General features: G+C 31.4%; 1 protein-coding gene and 1 pseudogene across 1 annotated transcript; both read left to right on the top strand.

Moving 5' to 3' along the window:
* Positions 1 to 2,569: 2,569 nt before the first annotated feature.
* Positions 2,570 to 4,111, top strand: LOC112010600 (UDP-glycosyltransferase 90A1). The gene has a single exon (XM_065767766.1). It carries the CDS (start codon positions 2,612 to 2,614, stop codon positions 3,983 to 3,985), a length of 1,374 nt encoding a protein of 457 aa, XP_065623838.1. The 5' UTR covers positions 2,570 to 2,611; the 3' UTR covers positions 3,986 to 4,111.
* Positions 4,112 to 20,141: 16,030 nt separating this feature from the next.
* Positions 20,142 to 21,576, top strand: LOC112001782 (UDP-glycosyltransferase 90A1-like; annotated as a pseudogene).

Genomic DNA, 21,576 nt, shown 5'->3' with positions numbered 1-21,576 from the left:
CGTATATTGAGGTATTTTATAAATTTATCTGAAGCCTAAAATAACCCTTACTGACGAGAAGTGATCAATCATAGGTTCAACATGTTCATGCCCGCCGGAGTCCTATTCTTGCAAGTTAAAATTTTTTTTATGAACAAGATAATTTGATTTAACTTTACTCAATTACTAAACAAACCTTAAGATTAGGTTTAAGTTTTTCTGGTCCTAGAGAAATTGAAGTCTTGTGAGGGTGGCGATCACATGCAAACTATTTCTCTAGAATTGGGAGGAAATAGGGATGAAATGGCTTGAAGTCCTACGATCTATTATAGAATATAGACACTCTTGTACCATTTTGTGAAGAGTTATATCTTTAGAAACAAACACGACCCCCTTTAGAATTGTGTGTTCGTATTTATTTGCTAGAGAAACTAGATGCGTTGGAAGAATTTTTTATTTTCCTCATCGACAATTGGGAGTAAGGTGATTTAAATCCTGAATATCTTATTTGAAAAAATAAAATAAAAAGTGTCAACTGAGCTGCAAAACATTTGATAGGTGCATGGAATGTTATAACCACTTATCTAAGAGACAATAAAAATCGAATAGTCCGATACTAGAAATACTATAAATTATATTCTATAAAACCTATTAATTAATGTCACCAATTACTAGAAAAATAATTTTTATATTTATTTATTATTATGTGACTAAAGTTATGCCAATCACATGCATTCATTGGAGTCCAAATTTTCTGTTCCACTTTTCCTGCTCCATTCTATACTCCACCTATAGATACTTTTCACGTGTTCACCTAATTAATTAAATACTAATATTAATTAATAACTGTAATATTAATAAGTTAATAATGATAGTATTTAATTAATTAGGTAAACACGTGACAAATATTTATTGGTGGAGTATAAAGTAGAGCAGAAAAAGTGGAACAGAAAATTTAGACTCCATTCACTGAGGCATATAAGACTTTTATAATAAAAATTGATAATAATATTTTTAGTCTAGGAGAGATTATCTTAGGCACATGAGACATCTCCCTCACTGACCTGGTATGAGTAGATGTGCCATTAACCTGGTATGATGCTCCTATAATAATAAAAAATTTGACTTATTTAAAAGCAAATAAAATTTTCATCGACTCCAACGGACCGGTACCCTTCATTTATAGGGACACATGCGTAACGTGCCTCCACCTGGCTTGTTGCTTAAATTTAATCGAAAGAAGTCTGATTTTCTTTTGTTTTTTCTTCTTGTTTTCCAGAGCTTGGTAAAACAAATCTACTTTCAATTTCGTTTTTAATAAAAAAAATCTTTTAAATAAAGGTGAAATCTGAATAAGTCCATATGCTACCTAATGGACAAAGTTTGAGTTTTCCCAAAATCCGTTTTAAAGAAAATTCTTTTAACACAATATGTGCAAATTGACTAAATATTCACTAGGATTTCTAGTCATACTTGTATAACTTACGACAAATTACAATATGTGAAATCTGAATGAGTACTTATTTGATCTTGTATTTTTATATTTTTTGTGTTTTTGACGGAGATAGACATACAAGTAAAGCAAAATTACATATTTAGCCATGCTTTTAACAGATGTATGTTACGGAATTCTAACTGAACTAATCACGGGTGAGTAAAGTGTTAAATTTCAAACAACAGGTGAATAACTTAAATTTTGGCCAAACTACAAGTGGATAAGTTGTAATTTGCCCAATAACTTATTTAATGAATTATGTCATTTATTTATATAATTTAATTTCTCATATGCTTTAATATATGTGAATGATTTAATGAATCACCATATGTTGGTATGAAAGAAATTCCTGGTAAACTATTCTCATAAAATAATGCCAAGTGACATGGTTAAAATGGAGTGAGCGTGACATTAAAATTACGACAAGGCTACTAATATAAATGGTATATAAGTTCTTGGTATAAAATTTAAATACTCCAAAATTTAAGTGTTGTTTACATTTAGCCATTTTGTAAAGATTCTTAAAAAAAAAAAATTGGCTTGCAAGACTTGAATTCTATTTCAAGTAGGATTCTATTTCCTATTTCAAGTGCATCTATATTTCCTAATTGTAATAGACTAGGATTCATAGCAAGTCACGTGTAAAACTATGATCACCTAGCCGACCTACCTTTGTATAAATAGGACATAGGTATTGCGGCAATTGGAGAGAAGCAGAAGAAAATAGAGAGAGTGAAATAGTGAGTTTTGGCTGCTTTATATTTATTGTGAGAGTTCTCTAGTTTAGCATAGGGTGCAAGGTTTTCTCTATTCCTTGTATTTGTGAGAGAGCTATTGGGTGTATTGGGGATTGGGTGTGTGTGAGAATATTGTTACACCAACTTGTATATCTCCATATTTGATTAGTGGAATTTCTTCGTCGTTACCTGTGGATGTAGGCCAAAAGCCGAACCACGTAAATCCTTGGTGTTCTTCTGTTTGTGTGTGTTTGTTTATTTTAAGATTTTGGGTTTGCTTCATTCCTATTGTTTATTTCTTGGAGATCTTTCTAGAGTCATAATATTTTCACAATCAATATTGAGGAGGCAGTGCTATCCGGAGGCACTTTCCCACAACAATGTAGTGATTTTTCCTCACATGGCTCAAGGCCACACCATCCCCTTACTAGACATATCAATAGCCTTCTCAAACCGTGGCCTAAAAGTCACAATCATCACTACCCCATCAAATGCTCCATTCATCTCTTCCAGAACCAACAAGCACCCAAATATCACTTTGTCAATAATCCCATTTCCAAAGGTTCCAGACTTGCCACAAGGCTGTGAGAATACAGCTGACCTTCCTTCAATGGCTCTATTTACTACCTTTATAGAAGCCACACAAAAAATGAAACAACCTTTCGAGGATGTTCTTAGAAACATGATTGACGATGGGTGTCCTCCAATTTGTGTTATCTCTGACTTTTTCCTCGGTTGGACACTTGAGTCATGTCATTTATTTGATATTCCACGAATTGTCTCTCATGGAATGGGCGTGTTTCCTATGGTTATTTGCAAATCTCCTTCTTTGCATGTCCCAAGTCTTAAGGATTTGTCACCTTTGGATCCTATAGATTTTTCTGAGCTGAAATTTCCATTCACTTTGAACAAAGGTGACATCCCTGAGGTATTTTTAAATGGTGATCCAAATGACCCTTATGTGCGTCTTGTAATGGAGTTGGGAGAAGCGGATGTGAATAGTTGGGGTGTCATTGTTAATAGCTTTGAAGAGATTGAAGGTGAGTATGTTGGAGCATTTGAATCCAACTATTGCAATGAGGCCAAAGCTTATTGTGTGGGGCCACTTCCCCTTTATGATCAACTTGATCAAGAAGTGGATGCTTCATACATCAAGTGGCTAGATAAGTATGTTGAATCTAATCAATTAGGCAGTGTGATTTATGTTTCATATGGTACACAAACACATTTGTCAAATGATCAAATGGATGAGATTGCTTTTGGGTTGGAGATGGCAGGCCATCCTTTCATCTGGGTTCTGAGATCAAAGACTTGGGCTCCACCAGATGGATGGAATGAGAGAGTGAAAGAAGAAGGGTTGGTTGTATATGATTGGGTGGAGCAGCGAAGCATACTAGCACACCCTTCTATAGGTGGGTTTTTGAGTCATTGTGGTTGGAACTCAGTGTTGGAGAGCTTGGCAAATGGGGTTCCACTTTTGGCTTGGCCTATGCTTGGTATTAGTGAGCAAGCCTTGAATGCTAAACTTGTAACAATGGGATTGGGAGCCGGGCTAGTGATTCCACAAAGAGATGTTGGAGGTGAGAAAATCATGACGGTTGATAGGGTTGTAATTTGTGAGAGAGTAAAGGAGTTGATGGAAGGTGCAAAGGGGAGGAAGGTTCAGGAGAGGGCACAAGAATTGGGGCGATTGGCATGGCATGCTGTGGAGAAAGGTGGTTCCCGTAAGAAATTGGACGAGCTGATTGAGCGGCTCACCAATAAAAATATGTGATCAAAACCTCTTTATCTCTTTAATTTGAAAATGTATCTCCTAATTCTGTTTCGCAAATGCTTCCATGTGTAATATATGTACATGTTTTTTCAATTTTCTATCTTGTTCTTAATACTTGTTAAATAAAAATTTATTTAGATAAATAAAAGGCTTAATAATTATATGGTTATAAATGGGCTATGTGTTTATTTTTCTATAATAAATTAACTATGTGACTATCATCAGGTGGTTAATATAATTAAATAGTTGGTAAAATACTGTATGCATTTGATATGATAAGTAACGGACGGGTAATTTTTGGCATCTTTTTTAAAAGTACAAGTCAAAAATTCGACATAAAAATAAAGAAACGGTGAAAAAAAGATACAGGTATAATACATTTATTATTAAAAAATACGAAACAATAATACAGAAATATTTATCATATATATTTTGAGATAAATATAGTAGTCTTTGCATCATAATAGTTTAACTTTTGCCAAGTGTGATATAATCATTGAAACATCTTAATATAATCATGGTCACAAAGACACAAACTAACCATGATTATTATGAGTTGTGTGAATGTCTCTTTACCATGAAAATTTCTTCAATTTTCGTTGTACTTGAACTTATATTTCATGGGCTTATATAATTGCATATTCACATGCTTACTTTTATTATTATTATTTAATAATTATACAATTAACATGCCAAAATTAGGGATAAATATGTTGGAATTGGAAAGTTTTAACAATGGGAGATATTGCAACTGATTACAGTGTAGGGGTTGATTGGTTAAGGGATATAAATTACAAATGATCCTATAATGTAGGGTGAGAAAGTGTAATCCATCCCTTTTATAAAAAAAATAAAAAAAATAAATTAAAAAAAAATCGTTTCATTTTCTTTTTAATTTTTTTTACTAATATATTTTTGCATATTTAAATAATCGATAGATCTACATATTCACAAAATGTATACAAAAATCTGTGAAAGAGAAACTAATCCCTTAATTTATACTAATACAACTATCTTGTAAGATATGCAGAAGAATGAATTTAAAAAAAAAAAAGGGTAAGTGACATGAGATCGAAAGCTAGATTTGCCATATTTATTCTAGGCGTTTAAAAAAGTAAAAAAAGAAATTAAAAGAAGGGACAAGAGCGAAAGCCAGCTTGAGTAATTGATTATGACGGTCTTAATTTAACAAGGATAATACATGATAATATTCTTTACCTTTAAAAAAAATAGTTTATGTTATAAATAAAGTACAAAATAGCGTTTTCTCCATTCAAAAAAAAAAAGAAAAAAAAGAGAGAGTACAAAATAGCGTAATTTTAAGATGGTGGATAAGATATCATGAAAATGACATAAACAGAAAATAATGGAATTTTTGTCAATAGTATGCTACTAATAAATTCATTTGTTTCCGTCTTATGAGGGTAACATGGATTGTCATTGCGAGCAAAGCCAACCCTAGAGAGATGTGCTAAGAACTAACCAGCGGGATATATTGACTTATCATGTGCAAGGACTGGCAACTATAATATTATATTATAGAAAATAAAATAATATTTATATTATATTATAGAAAATAATATAATATTATAGAAAACAACCTTTCATGGGCTATGGGGTGACGGGTTTTTTGGTTGGGAAAGATGTAAAATCAGAAGCTCCATGTTCAATTTACTACACATTTTTTTTTCTTCTAAATTTTAAAATGTCATGCATGTCTTATATATATAAACAAACTGAATAAATTCATATATTTAGGTATTTTATAAATTTATCTAAAGCCTAAAGTAACCCTTATTGACAAGAAGTGATCAATCACAGGTTCAACATGTTCATGCCTGCTAGAGTCCTACTCTTGCAAGTTACGAGTTTGTTTATGAACAAGATAATTTGCTTTAACTTTACTCAATTACTAAACAAACCTTAAGATTAGGTTTAAAATTTTTTGGTCCGAGGGAAATGGAAGTCTTATGAGGGTGACAATCACATGCAAACTGTTTCTCTATCCGTTCACATTTACATTTTTTTTTTTTTTTACATTACATTCAATGACTATATGACATTTCTTTTTCGTGCATAAACATACATCCTAAGTTAATTCTTCTTCTCTTATAATCTCTAAAACAATTAGAAATCTAACTTCCTTACAATTGAAAATTATCTATATATTTTCTATAGTAGATAAATTATGGGATTGGGAGCAGGGCTAGTGGTTCCACAAAGAGATGTTGGAGGTGAGAAAATCATGACCGTTGATAGGGGTGTAATTTGTGAGAGAGTGAAGGAGTTGATGGGAGGTGCAAAGGGGAGGAAGGTTAAGGAGAGGGCACAAGAATTAGGGCAACCGGCATGGCATGCTGTGGAAGAAGGTGGATCTCATAAGAAATTGGACGAGCTGATTGAGCGACTCACCAATAAAAATATGTGATCAAAACCATAAGCACGTTACATAGAATAGCTGCATAAAATAATTTTTGTTTCAATTTCAATTTGATTTGGATGAGACATTGAATGGTAATTAATTCAATGAATCATTTACGTGTGTTTCTCGTGATTTGGAATTGTATGACTTATTGAATAATCATATGACAACGTTAATTGAGTAATTTTACTTTTGATGTTAATCATATATAATTATCATTGGGTTATGTGGTTATCTTTTAATTATAAATAAATTATGTCCAAGTGGTTCATGCCTTCATGGGATTTGAAGCATAGATATGTACATATAATCCTTTGAAAAGGTGTAATCTTCTTCCTTAATTTTCTTTTTAATTCAATTGTTATAGTAAATGAGGAGATGGGATTTGGATCATGGTCCTCTTAATAGAAGAAATTAGTCAATACCATTAAACAAGAATCTTATCCTCGATAAAACTTCCACTTCGCTGCAACCAAAAAAAATTAATGGCTCTCCACTTCCCCAGCTACAACTATCACTTTCTTAAGATAATGAGGAAATATGAATTTAATTACAGCCCTTTTTGATCCCATACAATAAACTCATAAAAAAAATAAAGGCACTTGGACTACTCAATAACTCGTTTGGTTTGACATTTGCCCTTCTTTACCTAAAGATTTGCACGTGTTTGCCTCACGGTGAATGTGATGTGTAGACATGGCAAAACGGGCGGGTCGGGTCGGGTCGCTAGTCAAACAGGTCACGGGTCAAAACGAGTCATTTTTAAACGGGTCAAACGGGTCGTAGGTCAAAACGAGTCATTTTTAAACGGGTTAAACGGGTCGAGGATCAAGTCGAGTCGCGGGACAGGTCGAGTTGACCCGTATTTTTCAAACAAGTTTTTTTTTTTTTTTTTTGGAAATAGATGCAATTTGTCAATTGTTTTTGAGTTCTTTAACTGTGATTAGATTCTCATTGGTGATACTGTTACCACTTACCAATTACTACTAAACACTTGATACCTAAATTTGGTGCAACTCTTGTTCCAACTTTCTAGAAGCTAATCTTAGTATAATTTTCGATCTGTTTAAAGTAGGAAGAAAAAATGAAGGTGGCAAGTAAAGAATGATAAACTATAATATAGTACATAACATATTAAGTAAAGAGGAATAAGTAAATATCTTATAAGAATTACACCTCAATCTCAATTTACCCAACGTTGGTAGACGTGGCAAAACGGTCGGGTTTGGGTCAGGTCAATTGGGTCGTGAGTCAAAATGGGTCATGGGTCAAAACGGGTCATTTTTAAACGGGTCAAACGGGTTACAGGTCAAACGGGTCAGGTCAAACGGGTCTGACCCGTTTTGCCATGTCTAGTGATGTGGAAGCATCATTCATAGTTGGTGAAGTAATTTCCTACAATCCATCAGTGGCAGAGTTAGAATTTCAATTTGAAAACAAAAGTAAAAGCAAAACTGTTTCGGATAGAGACATCTATATAATCATTAAATATTTAATATGTGGACTTTAGGTCAAGTCGCATTTGTTAGTATTTCTGACAAATATATTTATATAAATTTCGAATAGTGGGGTTCTAGTTAGCTCAATTAGTAAAGTCTCTGATGATTGTATAAGAGATCTGGAGTTCAATCACCACCTATACCAAAATTGATTGGTGTCTTGGTCTGATAATAAAAAGTTATTATCAGGAATGGACGTCATAGGTTAAAACTCTCTCAAAAAAAAAAATTGAATAGTCCATTCACTTAAAAAAAAAAAAAAAAAAGATATAACTTTTTAACATTAAATGTAATATAATATATATATATATATATATATATATATCAACAATTAGGTTTAAAGTTAAGAGAAATTCCAATCTAAATTTCAANTTATAAGTCATCTATATATATATATATATATATGTCCCATCTAATCAAATTTTTACAATTTTTGTGCCAAATGAGATAATTTAGTGTAGAAAACGAGGAGTCCAATATAAATAAATCATTAAAAAAAAAACATAATTATATATCTAACACTATATATAAAATTAGAGGAAGAGAGAGTTTGAATTATTTTATATTTATGAGCCTTTTTTTATATAACAAAAAAAATTCAAATTTATAAGTCATCTATCTATCTATCTATCTATCTATTTATATATATATATATATATATATATTAATATGTAAAATTTAGAGAAAATTCAATTAAATTCTATAATTGAAGTCCAATTTTGTGTCATGTGAGACCATGACGCAAGACTTTTCAAATGTGAGATCATATCATAAATATTCATTCAAGTGAGTTTATTGTATACAAAAATCAAAGAGTCTAGAATTAATGAACATAAAAATATTTAAAAAATTGACACTTTACATTTTCTAGTTAATAACATTCTTACAAGACTTTTTAAAGAGTTAAAAAATATATATAAGAATGACTATCAATAATATTTAAATTATATAAGTAAGAATTATACAATGCATCTTAATGTATATCTTTTAAATATATTCGTGCATATACATGAGATTAAAAGATAGTTAAGTTAAAGTGGAGACATATTTCAAACTTAGGATCACTGACTGATACCGTGACAAAGAACCATTTATTATAAATACATAAACTAATAATAAATTACAAATTTAATTGTTTTATTTATTATTATTTTTTTGGCTGACGTAGGTTATGCATCTTTTTATTTATGGCTAACATGGGCTATGTTTTATCTTTATATCATAGCTGGGGAGAGAACTAAAGAAACTATTTATTTTACTCTCTTTGTCTCAATTTGTTTGTCCTCTATTTTATTTTGAAATGTTCTAAAATATTGTCATATTTTTAAAAGTAAAAGTTATTAATTTACTAATGTTCCTATTATACCCCTACATTATTTTCAAAACTATTTGAAAAGAAAACTAACAAATATTTAAAAAATCAATCTAATTGGGGTACCTTTTTAGCTGCCTCATTAAGAATAACTCTTTAAAATAAAAAACTAATAAATTTATTTAATGGTAGTTTTGTAAACTTATACATTTTTATAAAGTAGACAAGACAATAAATGATATTCTCTTCAAAAATTTGACTTTTCAAACAAGACAAACAAATTGAGACAGAAAGAGTAATTTTTATAGACCCGTCATGGTGTAGTCTAGTAGTTAAAGGCTTGAGATGAACTGTTAACCCAAATATCCTAAGTTCAATTCCCACTAAGAGTTCCCCTTGATTACTTGATATAAATTTGTTCCCATGTTCAAGACCAGTGGAGCACGTAAAAATATTTAAAAAATTGACACTTTACATTTTCTAGCTAATAACATTCTTACAAGACTTTTTAAAGAGTTAAAAAATATATATAAGAATAACTATCAATAATATTTAAATTATATAAGTAAGAATTATACAATGCATCTTAATGTATATTTTTTAAATATATTCATGCATATACATGAGATTAAAAGATAGTTAAGTTAAAGTAGAGACATATTTCAAACTTAGGAATTAGGATCACTGACTGATACCGTGACAAAGAACCATTTATTATAAATACATAAACTAATAATAAATTATAAATTTAATTGTTTTATTTATTATTATTTTTTTGGCTGACGTAGGTTATGCATCTTTTTATTTATGGCTAACATGGGTTATGCTTTATCTTTATATCATAGCTGGGGAGAGAACCAAAGAAACTATTTATTTTACTCTCTTTGTCTAAATTTGTTTGTCCTCTATTTTATTTTGAAATATCCTAAAATATTGTCATATTTCTAAAAGTAAAAGTTATTAATTTACTAATATTCCTATTATACCCCTACATTATTTTTAAAACTATTTGAAAAGAAAACTAACAAATATTTAAAAAATCAATCTAATTGGGGCACCTTTTTAGCTGCCTAATTAAGAATAACTCTTTAAAATAAAAAACTAATAAATTTATTTAATGGTAGTTTTGTAAATTTATACATTTTTATAAAGTAGACAAGACAATAAATGATATTCTCTTCAAAAATTTGACTTTTCAAACAAGACAAACAAATTGTGACAGAAAGAGTAATTTTTATAGACCCGTCATGGTGTAGTCTAGTAGTTAAAGGCTTGAGATGAACTGTTAACCCAAATATCCTAAGTTCAATTCCCACTAAGAGTTCCCCTTGATTACTTGATATAAATTTGTTCCCATGTTCAAGACCAGTGGAGCACGGTACCAAAGGAACTAAGACACCTCTCAACTCTGAATTCCTTAAAAAAAGAAAAAGGGTTATGTGCAAGCATGATTCCATACCGCCATAAGCATGCAAATTCCAAATTAAGCGTATGGATTGGAAAAATAATTTGTCTTCTTGCCACTGACTTCTTTTATATAAATATATTTATGCCCTGGGCCCTAGTTTTTATACCCCTCATATCTTAATTATCGTTAAAAAATATATATATAATAAAATGGTGTGTGAGTCTTATGTAATAGATTATGGGGTTTTTACGATGTGAAAGAGAATAATGATGCAAAAGTAGTATTATCCTCTCGTGTTCTGTTCTTAATAAAATGTTAAAATATTCAGTATAGTTTTGTTTCTGTGATTAGAGTTATGGGTCTTTTATTCAACATGCTAGTAGATTTTAAGCACAAACTTCCATTTCCATTAATTTGTCAAGATGCAGGTTTATATACTTGGGACCTGAGAAGTCAAGATATGTCGTGGTTACTTCGTCGGACACATCTCTTTCTCCCTCTGCATTTATGGTAGGTATTCCAAGCTTTGCCCAAATACCTAGGCTAGGCATGCTACTTTTGTAGAATACATATGTCAACTGACTCAACTTCTTAGATTTAGATTAGGTTCAATACCTCAATAGCTGTGATTAAAAGTTGCAAAAATAACTTTTAATCTCAACCATTAAATAAAATATATTAAAAGAAAATTAAAAAGTAAAAAATGTAAAAAAAAATTTGTGAGAGAGTGAGTGAATTGCATCATGTGCAATGCCCTAAGTATTGAATTTGATCTCAATCCTTCATAATAAGACAAGAGAAAAAGTTAATGGATGTACCTAGTTTTCTATATTTAAGGGTTATGTAAATGAGTGTTTTTAGAGCAATAGTTAATAAACTATATTAAGAAAATTTTGACATAATTTTCATAAAAAATATAATAAATTATAATAAAAAAATTACTATATCATTTTTTCATAAAATATTTCTGAAAATAGCTTCCAAATTATTGCACTTTGTACATCTGTTAACATTTCTCAATCTGAAATTATATCAGTTTCTATTTCTGAGGTCAGAGTTATGGGTTTTTTATTCAATATGCTAGCAGATTTTAAGCAGAGACCTCCATTGAATTCCATAAATTTCTCAAGTTGCATGCACGTTGATATTCATATACTTGGGACCTGAGAAGTCAAGATATTCCGTCGTTACTTGTTTTATAGCTAGGTTCCAAGCTTTGCTTGAATGTCTAGGCATACCTCTTTCACAAGAGGGAGACAGAATCTGTCAAGCACATTTGTAGGAGCTGGTCTTATGCAATTGACTACTTTGTTAAATTAGTACCGGCCATGTTTAATTATGTAGCTCTCTTTTCAATGCGCCCCTGTCATCACCTAGAAAAGAATAAGGCAATAATCTCTGTTTCTCTCTCATGTCACTTGGCCAAATTTTTAATGAGTGATTTTTACTATCATCTAATTAATCAATAATTATTCATAATAGGATATATAAAAATGGGATTTGATTTGGTTTTGTAAATTTTGATAGAGCATTCAGTGTATAAATACGTAGATCTATCAATTATTTAGACTTGCGCAAATTTGTCAATTAAAAATAATATAAGAAAGAGAATGAAATTAAAAAGAAAAAAGGTGGATTTTATATTCTTTTCTTGAACCATCTATATAAATTTTCAATTTCAATTTTCAATCCTTGAACTATGTGATTGATTTCTATATCCCCGTGTTAAAAACTTCCTAAAATTTTCATCATTTTTTAACATTAATTATGACATTTTTGTAATCAAGTGATTAAAATATATCATTGTAATGATGTTTAAAGTATCCCCAAAACATGTAAAGATGTTAAAACTATATTTATATAGGGTTGAGATTGGACAGTGTAAGTTTGTAATAAGTTCATAAAATATCAAATTATTATTTATAATTTATTAATATATAAATAATATATTTTACACTAAAATTATGAATTAGATAGTTTCTTTTTACCAAAATATTGAAAAATTCTTTAAGACTCAATTTTATTAATTCATATTTTATATATAAAAATAATTGTCATAGAATTGGTTTCCAAATATTGAGATGAATTGCTCTACTAATCTAAATTTTTGAGGTTAGAACAATCAATTTTTTCGACATTTGTAAGAGACTAATATATTATATTGTTTGTAAACTTTAATTTTTAAATTGATTAGATGATTTTGAAATTTGAAATTTATAAATTTAAATTCAAAGAATAAAATACTTTCATATCCTAAAATTACAAAATAATTCAAGCAACCTCCCAAATACTTCCTCAACTACTCCATTTTCACAACCAAATACCGAGCCCCATATCTCAAACACTCATTTCATTATCTCAATAAAAGGAAATCATTTGTAAGTATAGGTGCACATATAGAGAATATGATAAATTAAAGAAAAAATTGCTAAAAACACTTCCATTTTTCAAGATTTGATTTCCTTTAGCAAGGCTTCCACATTAAAAATAGAAATAAAAATAAAGCACAAAAATCACTCTAAAATCATCGTTGACTTTTACTTTTATTGTCGTGACTCATATCGATATTCCTTTAAATAGCAGTAAAAAAAAAACTACAAAAGAACCTATGAATTATTAGTTCTAAAACATAATAAAAAAGTAACTAATCTCATCAATAATCAATTAGAAAGTTTCTTTTAATTTCTTTTTAGTGCTAAACGAAATACATTTATGGTTTTCCCACATCAAACACCCAAAGCAATTACATGTTTTACGAAACCCACAACATCTGATCTCAATATCAAAACCATAATCTGTCATCACTCAATAAAAAAAAGCAAGTCCTCTTCCTTTGTTATAGTCAACTCATATGAGTTAAGATTAGATGGGACGACAAAATTGAAGCTAGGTAGGTGTTATTAAAAGGTTAAAGATAACTGACATCCTTTTTTATCTAGATGTATTTAAGATAAGATCACATGAAGGGTCGTGGGCTAATGTAAAGCAATAGAAGTTCAAGAGCCAAAGAAAACAAAGACCCTTACAAAGAATCTTTATTCTTTAATAGAAAAAGTCTTAAAACATTGAACTAAAGAAACAAAAAATTCATATTTTTTTTGTTCTTATCTTATGGCTTAAGAGTAATTCAATTCTCTTTCCAAAAAGTACGCCACATTGCAAAACCTCATATTCTCCCACATGAGGTCTCTGTTTTTATATTTATATGTTGATTTAAAATAATTCTAGGTTGGTGGACCTAATTTTTATAAATTCACAAAAAATCATAGTATTTACTGAATCAGGTAATAATATAATTTCAACTATAATTTAGTCATTAATTATAAGCATATTATTGGGACTTGGTAAAAAACTTTTAATCTTAGTATTTGTTAAATATAAGAAAAGAATAATTTTATCAAGTAGCTAGAAAATTAATAATCTCAAACTTGTTCGATTTAAAAAAAATAAAAAAATAAAAATAAATAAAAAACAAAACTTAAATATATAATTTAGTTTGGTAATAAGCTCGAATGCAATTTTTGTGATAAAATTAAATGAACAATCTTGAACATTTATTACTTTACTCGACTCAACTCATTCACGGCCCTAAACCCAAGTAGGTTGGGATGACTCTCAACAAAGCATGTGAAATCAAAATCTCAATATGACTTCACTTTCTTCTTCAATTCTTTGAAAGTCTCATTTAATGCATGCATCAGTTAGGTCAAACCTAAAAACAAACAATAAAAACTTGACCAAACAGAAAACTCATTCATAATTTCTCCATACCAATTAAGCCAAACAAATTGTTGTTTGCACTATTGTATTTTCAAATTCTCAAGCAACAGATGATGAAAATGAAAATAAAAGATCCCACACTTTTGTTTCTGTACAACGCTTATTATATCCATTGGACTATGAACTATGATTTCCAGATCTAGGGAGTGAAAAACCGAAAGATTTCAATTATATAATAGAAGGCAGTCTGACCATGGAACGTAAATATGTGGGAAAAAGAAAAAATTGAAGCTTTTCTCTGATGCTCTAGTAATTAATGGAGACCAATCGATTTTAAATTTTGAACGAATAAGGAAATGTCACCTTCTATTTGAACCCAATAGTGCATCATTTTCTTAGTTATGAAAAACCTCTTCTAGAGAACATTGTTATGAGAAAGCATTTCCCCAATGCAACAATATTTCTTCTAGGGGCACTCCGAATTTTCCATATAATATTCTGATATATATGAACAAAAAAGCTTATGCTCCATTAGGTAGTGGTAGAACATCTAAAGTATCAGTTGACTAAAACTGAAGGTAATATTGGTAAAAGATGAAACTGACATTCGTAGCATCTTGCGTACAATTTGAGGATTTGTATTTTGATTAACTAAATCAGATTTTTTTGAAGAATGACTAATTATTATGTTCATTTCATTACAAGTAGTCATTGAAAGCTGAAGATTAAAGGTAGGAATGGCAACATTAAATTAAACCCCCAAAGATTGCCCAAGGGAACTAAATCCATAGAACTTCCCTTCAACTACACGTCTCCATAAAGCCACTATGCTTCTTCATGCTCATCTCACTCGCTAGATCCCTTCCTGTTGCCATGCCTCTACTTGATTAAGGTCACGGTTTATACCAATCCTTGTCTATTTTACCTCTTCTTCTACCTGGCAAGCTCAAGGGACCAAAGATATCAGGGCATTGTAAATCAATTTATGGGCGTAGGGACCAAACTTAGGCAGACCAACAAATAAGCAAGCTTATTTGTTTAGTGAAGTCACTTTTTGTCTCGCTTTTAAACAAATAAGCTGGCCCCAAATGCACATACAAATACATTTTGAAGGGTAAAAGCCATGAGCCTTCCACTTAAGATTTACAAAGCATCTGCATATATATAACAAAACCACATATTACAAGCAACAAGATCAACTTCATCACAGTCCGGAGGAACAACATCTAATCTCATCATACTCCTATACTGATCTGGAACAGGTGCACCTGCTTGCATACATTGCCCATTCAGATCTCTAACATGCTGCCAGACATAATTAGGATATATAAGATCATATTTTGTCACTTCTTGCCATGCATGCGAGCGATTACGAGAATGGTGCTTTGGTGCTATGCATAAGTCAGCACATTGTACTTTCTCCATCTCAAATTCTTCCAATCCTCATCATTCGACTGATCCAGTGGATTTACAAGGATTCTACTAAAATTGAATTTTTCTTCATTTCCTCAATGTTGGTCCCAAAATTGGAATCTAGTACAGGATCAACATTATTCTCAGAATATAAGTTTCTCACTGGTCCTTTTTTGTTTGTCACTAATTCGAAATCTGCAATCCCTCCTTCAATACTGTATACAGGTTTCTTCTCCTTTTAGGGTACTTTTTCAAGGTCAAGACCAGCTTGTGTACAGAGCTCTACAAGCGTAGGAATTTGCGGGACACTATACCTCTCATCTCAACATGCTCAAACCTTGGTTTACCAACACGATCACAAAGATGAAAGCATTTGGGGAAAAATATCAACGAATTTACTATTTTAAAATTTGATTTGTTCACCTGGAAGTGAACTAGTAAATATGTTAGTCAAATTTTAGCAAGAAACCAACTTTTTTTTTTTTTTAAAAATTTTAAGTAGTCATCTTTTAAGAGATGTGACAAATTTTTAAATTTATGTACTAGTCACAAATCCATGCAATGCATGGAAAAATATAATATAATTAATATGCCAGAACATGATGTAAAATCTCTAGGTTAAATAATGCAATTGTTATTTAAGTTTAAATTATTATATAAGTTTATAATTTTAGATTATTTTTTTCAAATATAAGTATAATGTTTATATTATTGAAACTTGAATTTTAAGATAAAATTTGAATATTTATCATTTTTTATTACTTTTTAGAGTCATATCTCTAACTTCTAATGTCTATTTTGTTTGTATTTATTAACCAAAAACTAAAAAGTTTTGTCAAAATTGAATAAAATTTCATAATTTTTAAACCAAAAAGTTTTAAAAAATTTAAATTTTGAGCCTAAAACTGAAAAGACAACCTATAAAAAGAATCAATTTAATGCTAAATTAGTCCAAAATGGATAGAATTGGATTAAAGTGAATCAAATTGGACTAAAATAGACTAAATAGTACCTAATGGACTGTATTGAATCAAATGGATTGAAGTAGACTGAATGAACTGAAGTGGATTGAATGGACTAAAGTAGACAAAAGTGGACTGAATGGACGAAAGTGGATTGAAATGGACCAAAGTGGACCAAGATGGACCAAAGTGGAGTGAATGGACCGATTGAACCGAAATATACAAAAGTGGATTGACATGGAATGAATGGACTGAAGTGAACCGAATGAGACCTAAGTGGACCGAATGGGAGCTAATAAACTGAATAGACCAAAGTGGACGAAATAGACTAAATGAACCGAAATAAACAGAATTGACCAAAGTATATCAAAATGGACCGAAATGCTACACTGATATGGATCAAAAAGAGCTACACTTCAGCTTTTATATATTATACAATATAGATTTGTAAGGCTTATATATAGTAAAAAAATTTACTAGCAAAAGTATCACTAAAAAATAGTTAGGAATTTTTTTATTATGTTGGTGATGTGAAACTAACTAGTCATATCACTTTGTAAATCTTTTAGTTAATAAATGATATCATTTAAATAGTGAGCAAGAAAAAAAAAAAGAATTTTTTCTATGAATTGCGTTCCATGAATTGAGCACAATTCAAACAGATTCAGCTAATAGGGAAAAAAAATAAAAGAATAAAAATAAAAGAAGAATTCCTGAGAATTATGGTACAAAATTATCCGTAATTACTAATGGGTAATTTCTTCAAGAATCCACAAGGAACTTCTAAGAAATCCTTTTCAGGATATTAAAATTCCCAGCAAAACTATCAACTTGTCCCTGCATATAACTCAAAATCGACAAAGCCAACAAAGAATTCCTACACAAATCTCGGATCTCCTTCAACACCGTCCAATAATTTGAACACAAAAACCAAAAACAATTAACCAAAACAAAACTTACAATCATTGAATGCAAAAATTTAAGGAAAAAATGGAGGGAGGGAGAGAAATAAGAAAAAAAATGGATGGTGAAGCGGTGGTGGAGCCAAAGCAATTTTTGAATTAGGGATTTAGGGTTTATAAAAATATGGATTTTTGGAAGAGGCTGCACGCACGAGAGAGAGAGAGAGAGAGAGAAATAAGAAAAAAAAATTGGGTTTTGTTTTAATTGATTTTGAGAAATAATGTTTCAGTCTTTTAACTTTGTTCCACCTAAGTAAGAAGTATGTGATTGTCACATGCACCAAGATTCTGTTAAATATAATAGCAAAAATAACACCGGGGTGCAAAGTGTGATAAGTGTGATAATTTATAGTGCAAAGCGTGCAGTTGGATAGTTTAGGATGCAAAATGTAATCTAGTGTATAGTTTAGGGTGGTAAAGTATAATTTTCCCGTTTTTATAAAATACTAGTTTCATAGCATTTCAACTTTTTAATTACTAAATATTTCTTGCGAGCTTTATCTAGGAGCCTGAATGGTGAATATCCATTCATTTTCCATGCCTCTTTCATTTGTAGTACCCGTTCTTATATTTAGAGGGAATCGAGACATTCTATTCAGCTGGCCTAGCATACTTGGTTGGGTGTTTAATGGATTTATGAGCCCCATACTTATCTTCTTCTTCACAATTAACTAAGTCAATAAATATTAACCAGGCCTTTCGGAGAGATGGGCAAGTACAGAAGTACTTGACTTAGATGTCTGGGGCCATAATGTATGCTTGTGTTGTGTGGGCTGTAAATTGCCAAATTGCAATCCCCATCAACTGCTTTACTGCTCAAGCACCATTGCCTTCTGGTATATATTTTTGGTCATTAATGACTCTCCCTTATGCTGTGTCAACAACAGCATATAGGGACCTTATGGAAGCATGTGCCCCAAGTGTTCTCTATTGGCTTGTCACCCTTTCGGTTGTCATTTGCACTCTGCTACCTTATTTTTACTAGACACAATTTAAACGAACGTAAAATGAGATAATACAGAGAAAACAGTTCGAACTTCGAAGGTTTTGAGACGAAAAAGGAAAAACTCTAGTGAATTACCTTAGCAATTCAAGTACAAACTACATCTCAAGGAGAGATTGATGCAGAGGAAATCATGAAAAGAAAATTTAATTAATTCACATCTTCGATTCAAATCTCATCTATATGTTGGAGCAGGCACGAGCAACTTTATTTGGTAGGACACATCATAGGATTTGTGACTATGTGACACATGTCAAAATTTGAAATTTGCCGAAGGATGAATTTAGAGTAACTTCATCATATAGCTCTTAAAATTCAATTGATCAATTTTGAAAGGGTTATTATCACATCATTAACAATTTAATTAAAATACCATAGAATGACCCTAGGTAAATAGTCAAAGTTTGACATGAGTCACAAATCCAATTATGCGTCCCACCAAATAAAGTTACGCAGGCTCATTCTAACATATACTTTCTATTTTCATTTATTTAACTATCATTCTTAACTTTCAGAGACGCGAAACCTCCAAAAAAGACTTACCTATCGAGAAAAAGAAAAGTAAATAGCTTTCACCAAAAATATTGTTCTACTTTATTTAGGCTTTTAATTTAATTAAATGCTCTCCAAAAAGTAAAAAATTTTAAAGGGTATAAAGTAATATTAGGATTATTAAACTATTTCCCTCCTTCCATGACTTTTCCTTTTCAAATTGGATGGGAAGATATAACAAAGACACAGTTTTAGTCCTAAATTTTTTGGGGTTAGTTATTGACTCTTAGCAAAATTGGTTAGGGTCAACTATATGTACTTTAGGAAACACCACCAATTTGTATTTGTATTAGATCTATTCATGATAGAGTGATTGATCATCAAGCAACCACAACGCTTCTCCTTTTCTTGGGCTCGAGACTAATTGTGAACAAAATATATGATACTAAACATAGACACAAGCAAAATTAAATTGGATGAAAAGCACAAAGCGGAAAAATGGCAAGCCCCTCCTTTTCTTGGGCTTGAGACGACCTGTGAACAAAATATATGATACAAGACACATACACAAGCAAAATTAAATTGGACGAAAAGCACAAAGTAGAAAAATGGTGAGCCCTGTGAAAATACTTTCTCAATTTCTCTCCAATCTTTCCTTCTCTCCTCTTTTTCATTCTCAAACAAAGGAAAAGACATCACTCTAGAATAATGATGCCACATTAGATATTAAAATAATAAATAATAATTAGCAGTTGAGATGTGAGATTTTTGAGTTTTTTAATTTATTTTAGTTTTCATTTTTCAAAAAATTGAAACCAAGGCTCCGAGAATATCTTTATAGCATCTTTTATTTGTTTCTTAATGAAAGAAATCTATTAAATAAAAGTGAAATCATTACATGAAAATAATAATATAAGGTGAAATCTGAACTGCATAAGAACGTGAGCTAATTCCATGCTTCAAGTCTCACAATTCACATAGCTTGGGTTTCTAAACTGTTATCAAAAAACAGGATTCTAGTTCCAGTCATGGTCACGGCTGCATCACGAGTACTCCATGCAGACTGCAGAGATTTTTCCTCTCATGGCCCAAGGCCACACCATCCCCTTACCAGACATAGAAAACAGCCTTCTCAAGCCGTGGCCTAAAAGTCACATTTGTCACCACCCCATCAAATGCACCATTCATTTCTTCCAAAACCAATAAGCACCCAAACATCTCTTTGTCAATAATCCCATTTCCAAAGGTTCAAGACTTGCCACAAGGTTGTGAGAACACTGCTGACCTTCCTTCAATGGCCATATTGGTTCTTTTTATAGAAGCCACCAAAAAAATGAAACAACCTTTTGAGGATGTTCTTAGAGACATGATTGATGATGGGTGTCCTCCAATTTGTGTTATCTCTGACTTTTTCCTAGGTTGGACATTTGAGTCATGTCGTTTATTTGGTATTCCACGTGTTGTTTCTCGTGGGATGGGAGTGTTTTCTACGGCTGTTTCAAAATCTACTTCTTTGAACGTTCCAAGTGTTAAGAAAGTGTCACCTTTGGATCCTATAGAGTTGTCGGAGCTGAAAATTCCATTCACTTTGAACATAGGTGATATCCCTGATGTGCTTTTAAATGGTGACCAAAATGAGCCTTCTGTGCGGCTTCTAATGGAGCTTGAAGAAGCGGATGTGAATAGTTGGGGAGTTATTGTTAATAGCTTTGAAGAGATTGAAGGTGACTATGTTGGAGCATTTGAATCCAACTATTGCAATGAGGCCAAAGCTTATTGTGTGGGACCACTTCTCCTCTATGATGAACTTGATCAAGAACTGGATGCTGCATACATCAAGTGGCTAGATAAGTATGTTGAATCTAATCAATCAGGCAGTGTGATTTATGTCTCATATGATACACAAACACATTTGTCAAATGATCAAATGGATGAGATTACTTTTGGGTTGGAGATGGCAGGCCATCCTTTCATTTGGGTTGTGAGATCAAAGACTTGGGCTCCACTAGATGGATGGAATGAGAGAGTGAAGGAAGAAGGGTTGGTTGTATATGATTGGGTGGAGCAGCGAAGCATACTAGCACACCCTTCAATAGGTGGGTTTTTCAGTCATTGTGGTTGGAACTCAGTCTTGGAGAGCTTAGTAAATGGGGTTCCACTTTTGACTTGGCCTGTGCTTGGTACTAAGCAAGCATTGAATGCTAAACTTGTAACAATGGGATTGGGTGCAAGGCTAGTGGTTCCACAAAGAGATGTTGGAGAGAAAATCATGACCATTGATCGTGGTGTGATTTGTGAGAGAGTGAAGGAGTTGATGGGAGGTGAAAAGGGGAGGAAGGTTAAGGAGAGGGCACAAGAATTGGGGCAATTGGCAAGGCATGCTGTGGAAAAAGGTTGA

The sequence above is a fragment of the Quercus suber genome, unplaced genomic scaffold, assembly GCF_002906115.3.
Source record: "Quercus suber isolate HL8 unplaced genomic scaffold, Cork oak 2.0 scaffold_845, whole genome shotgun sequence".
Lineage (NCBI taxonomy): Eukaryota > Viridiplantae > Streptophyta > Magnoliopsida > Fagales > Fagaceae > Quercus > Quercus suber.
Note: the sequence above shows the minus strand (reverse complement) of the source record. Positions and strands in the feature narration are given on the sequence as shown.

What these genes read in the sequence shown, in the direction of transcription:
- LOC112010600 (XM_065767766.1), top strand. Translation starts at nt 2,612, where the DNA reads ATGGCTCAAGGCCACACCATCCCCTTACTAGACATATCAATAGCCTTC.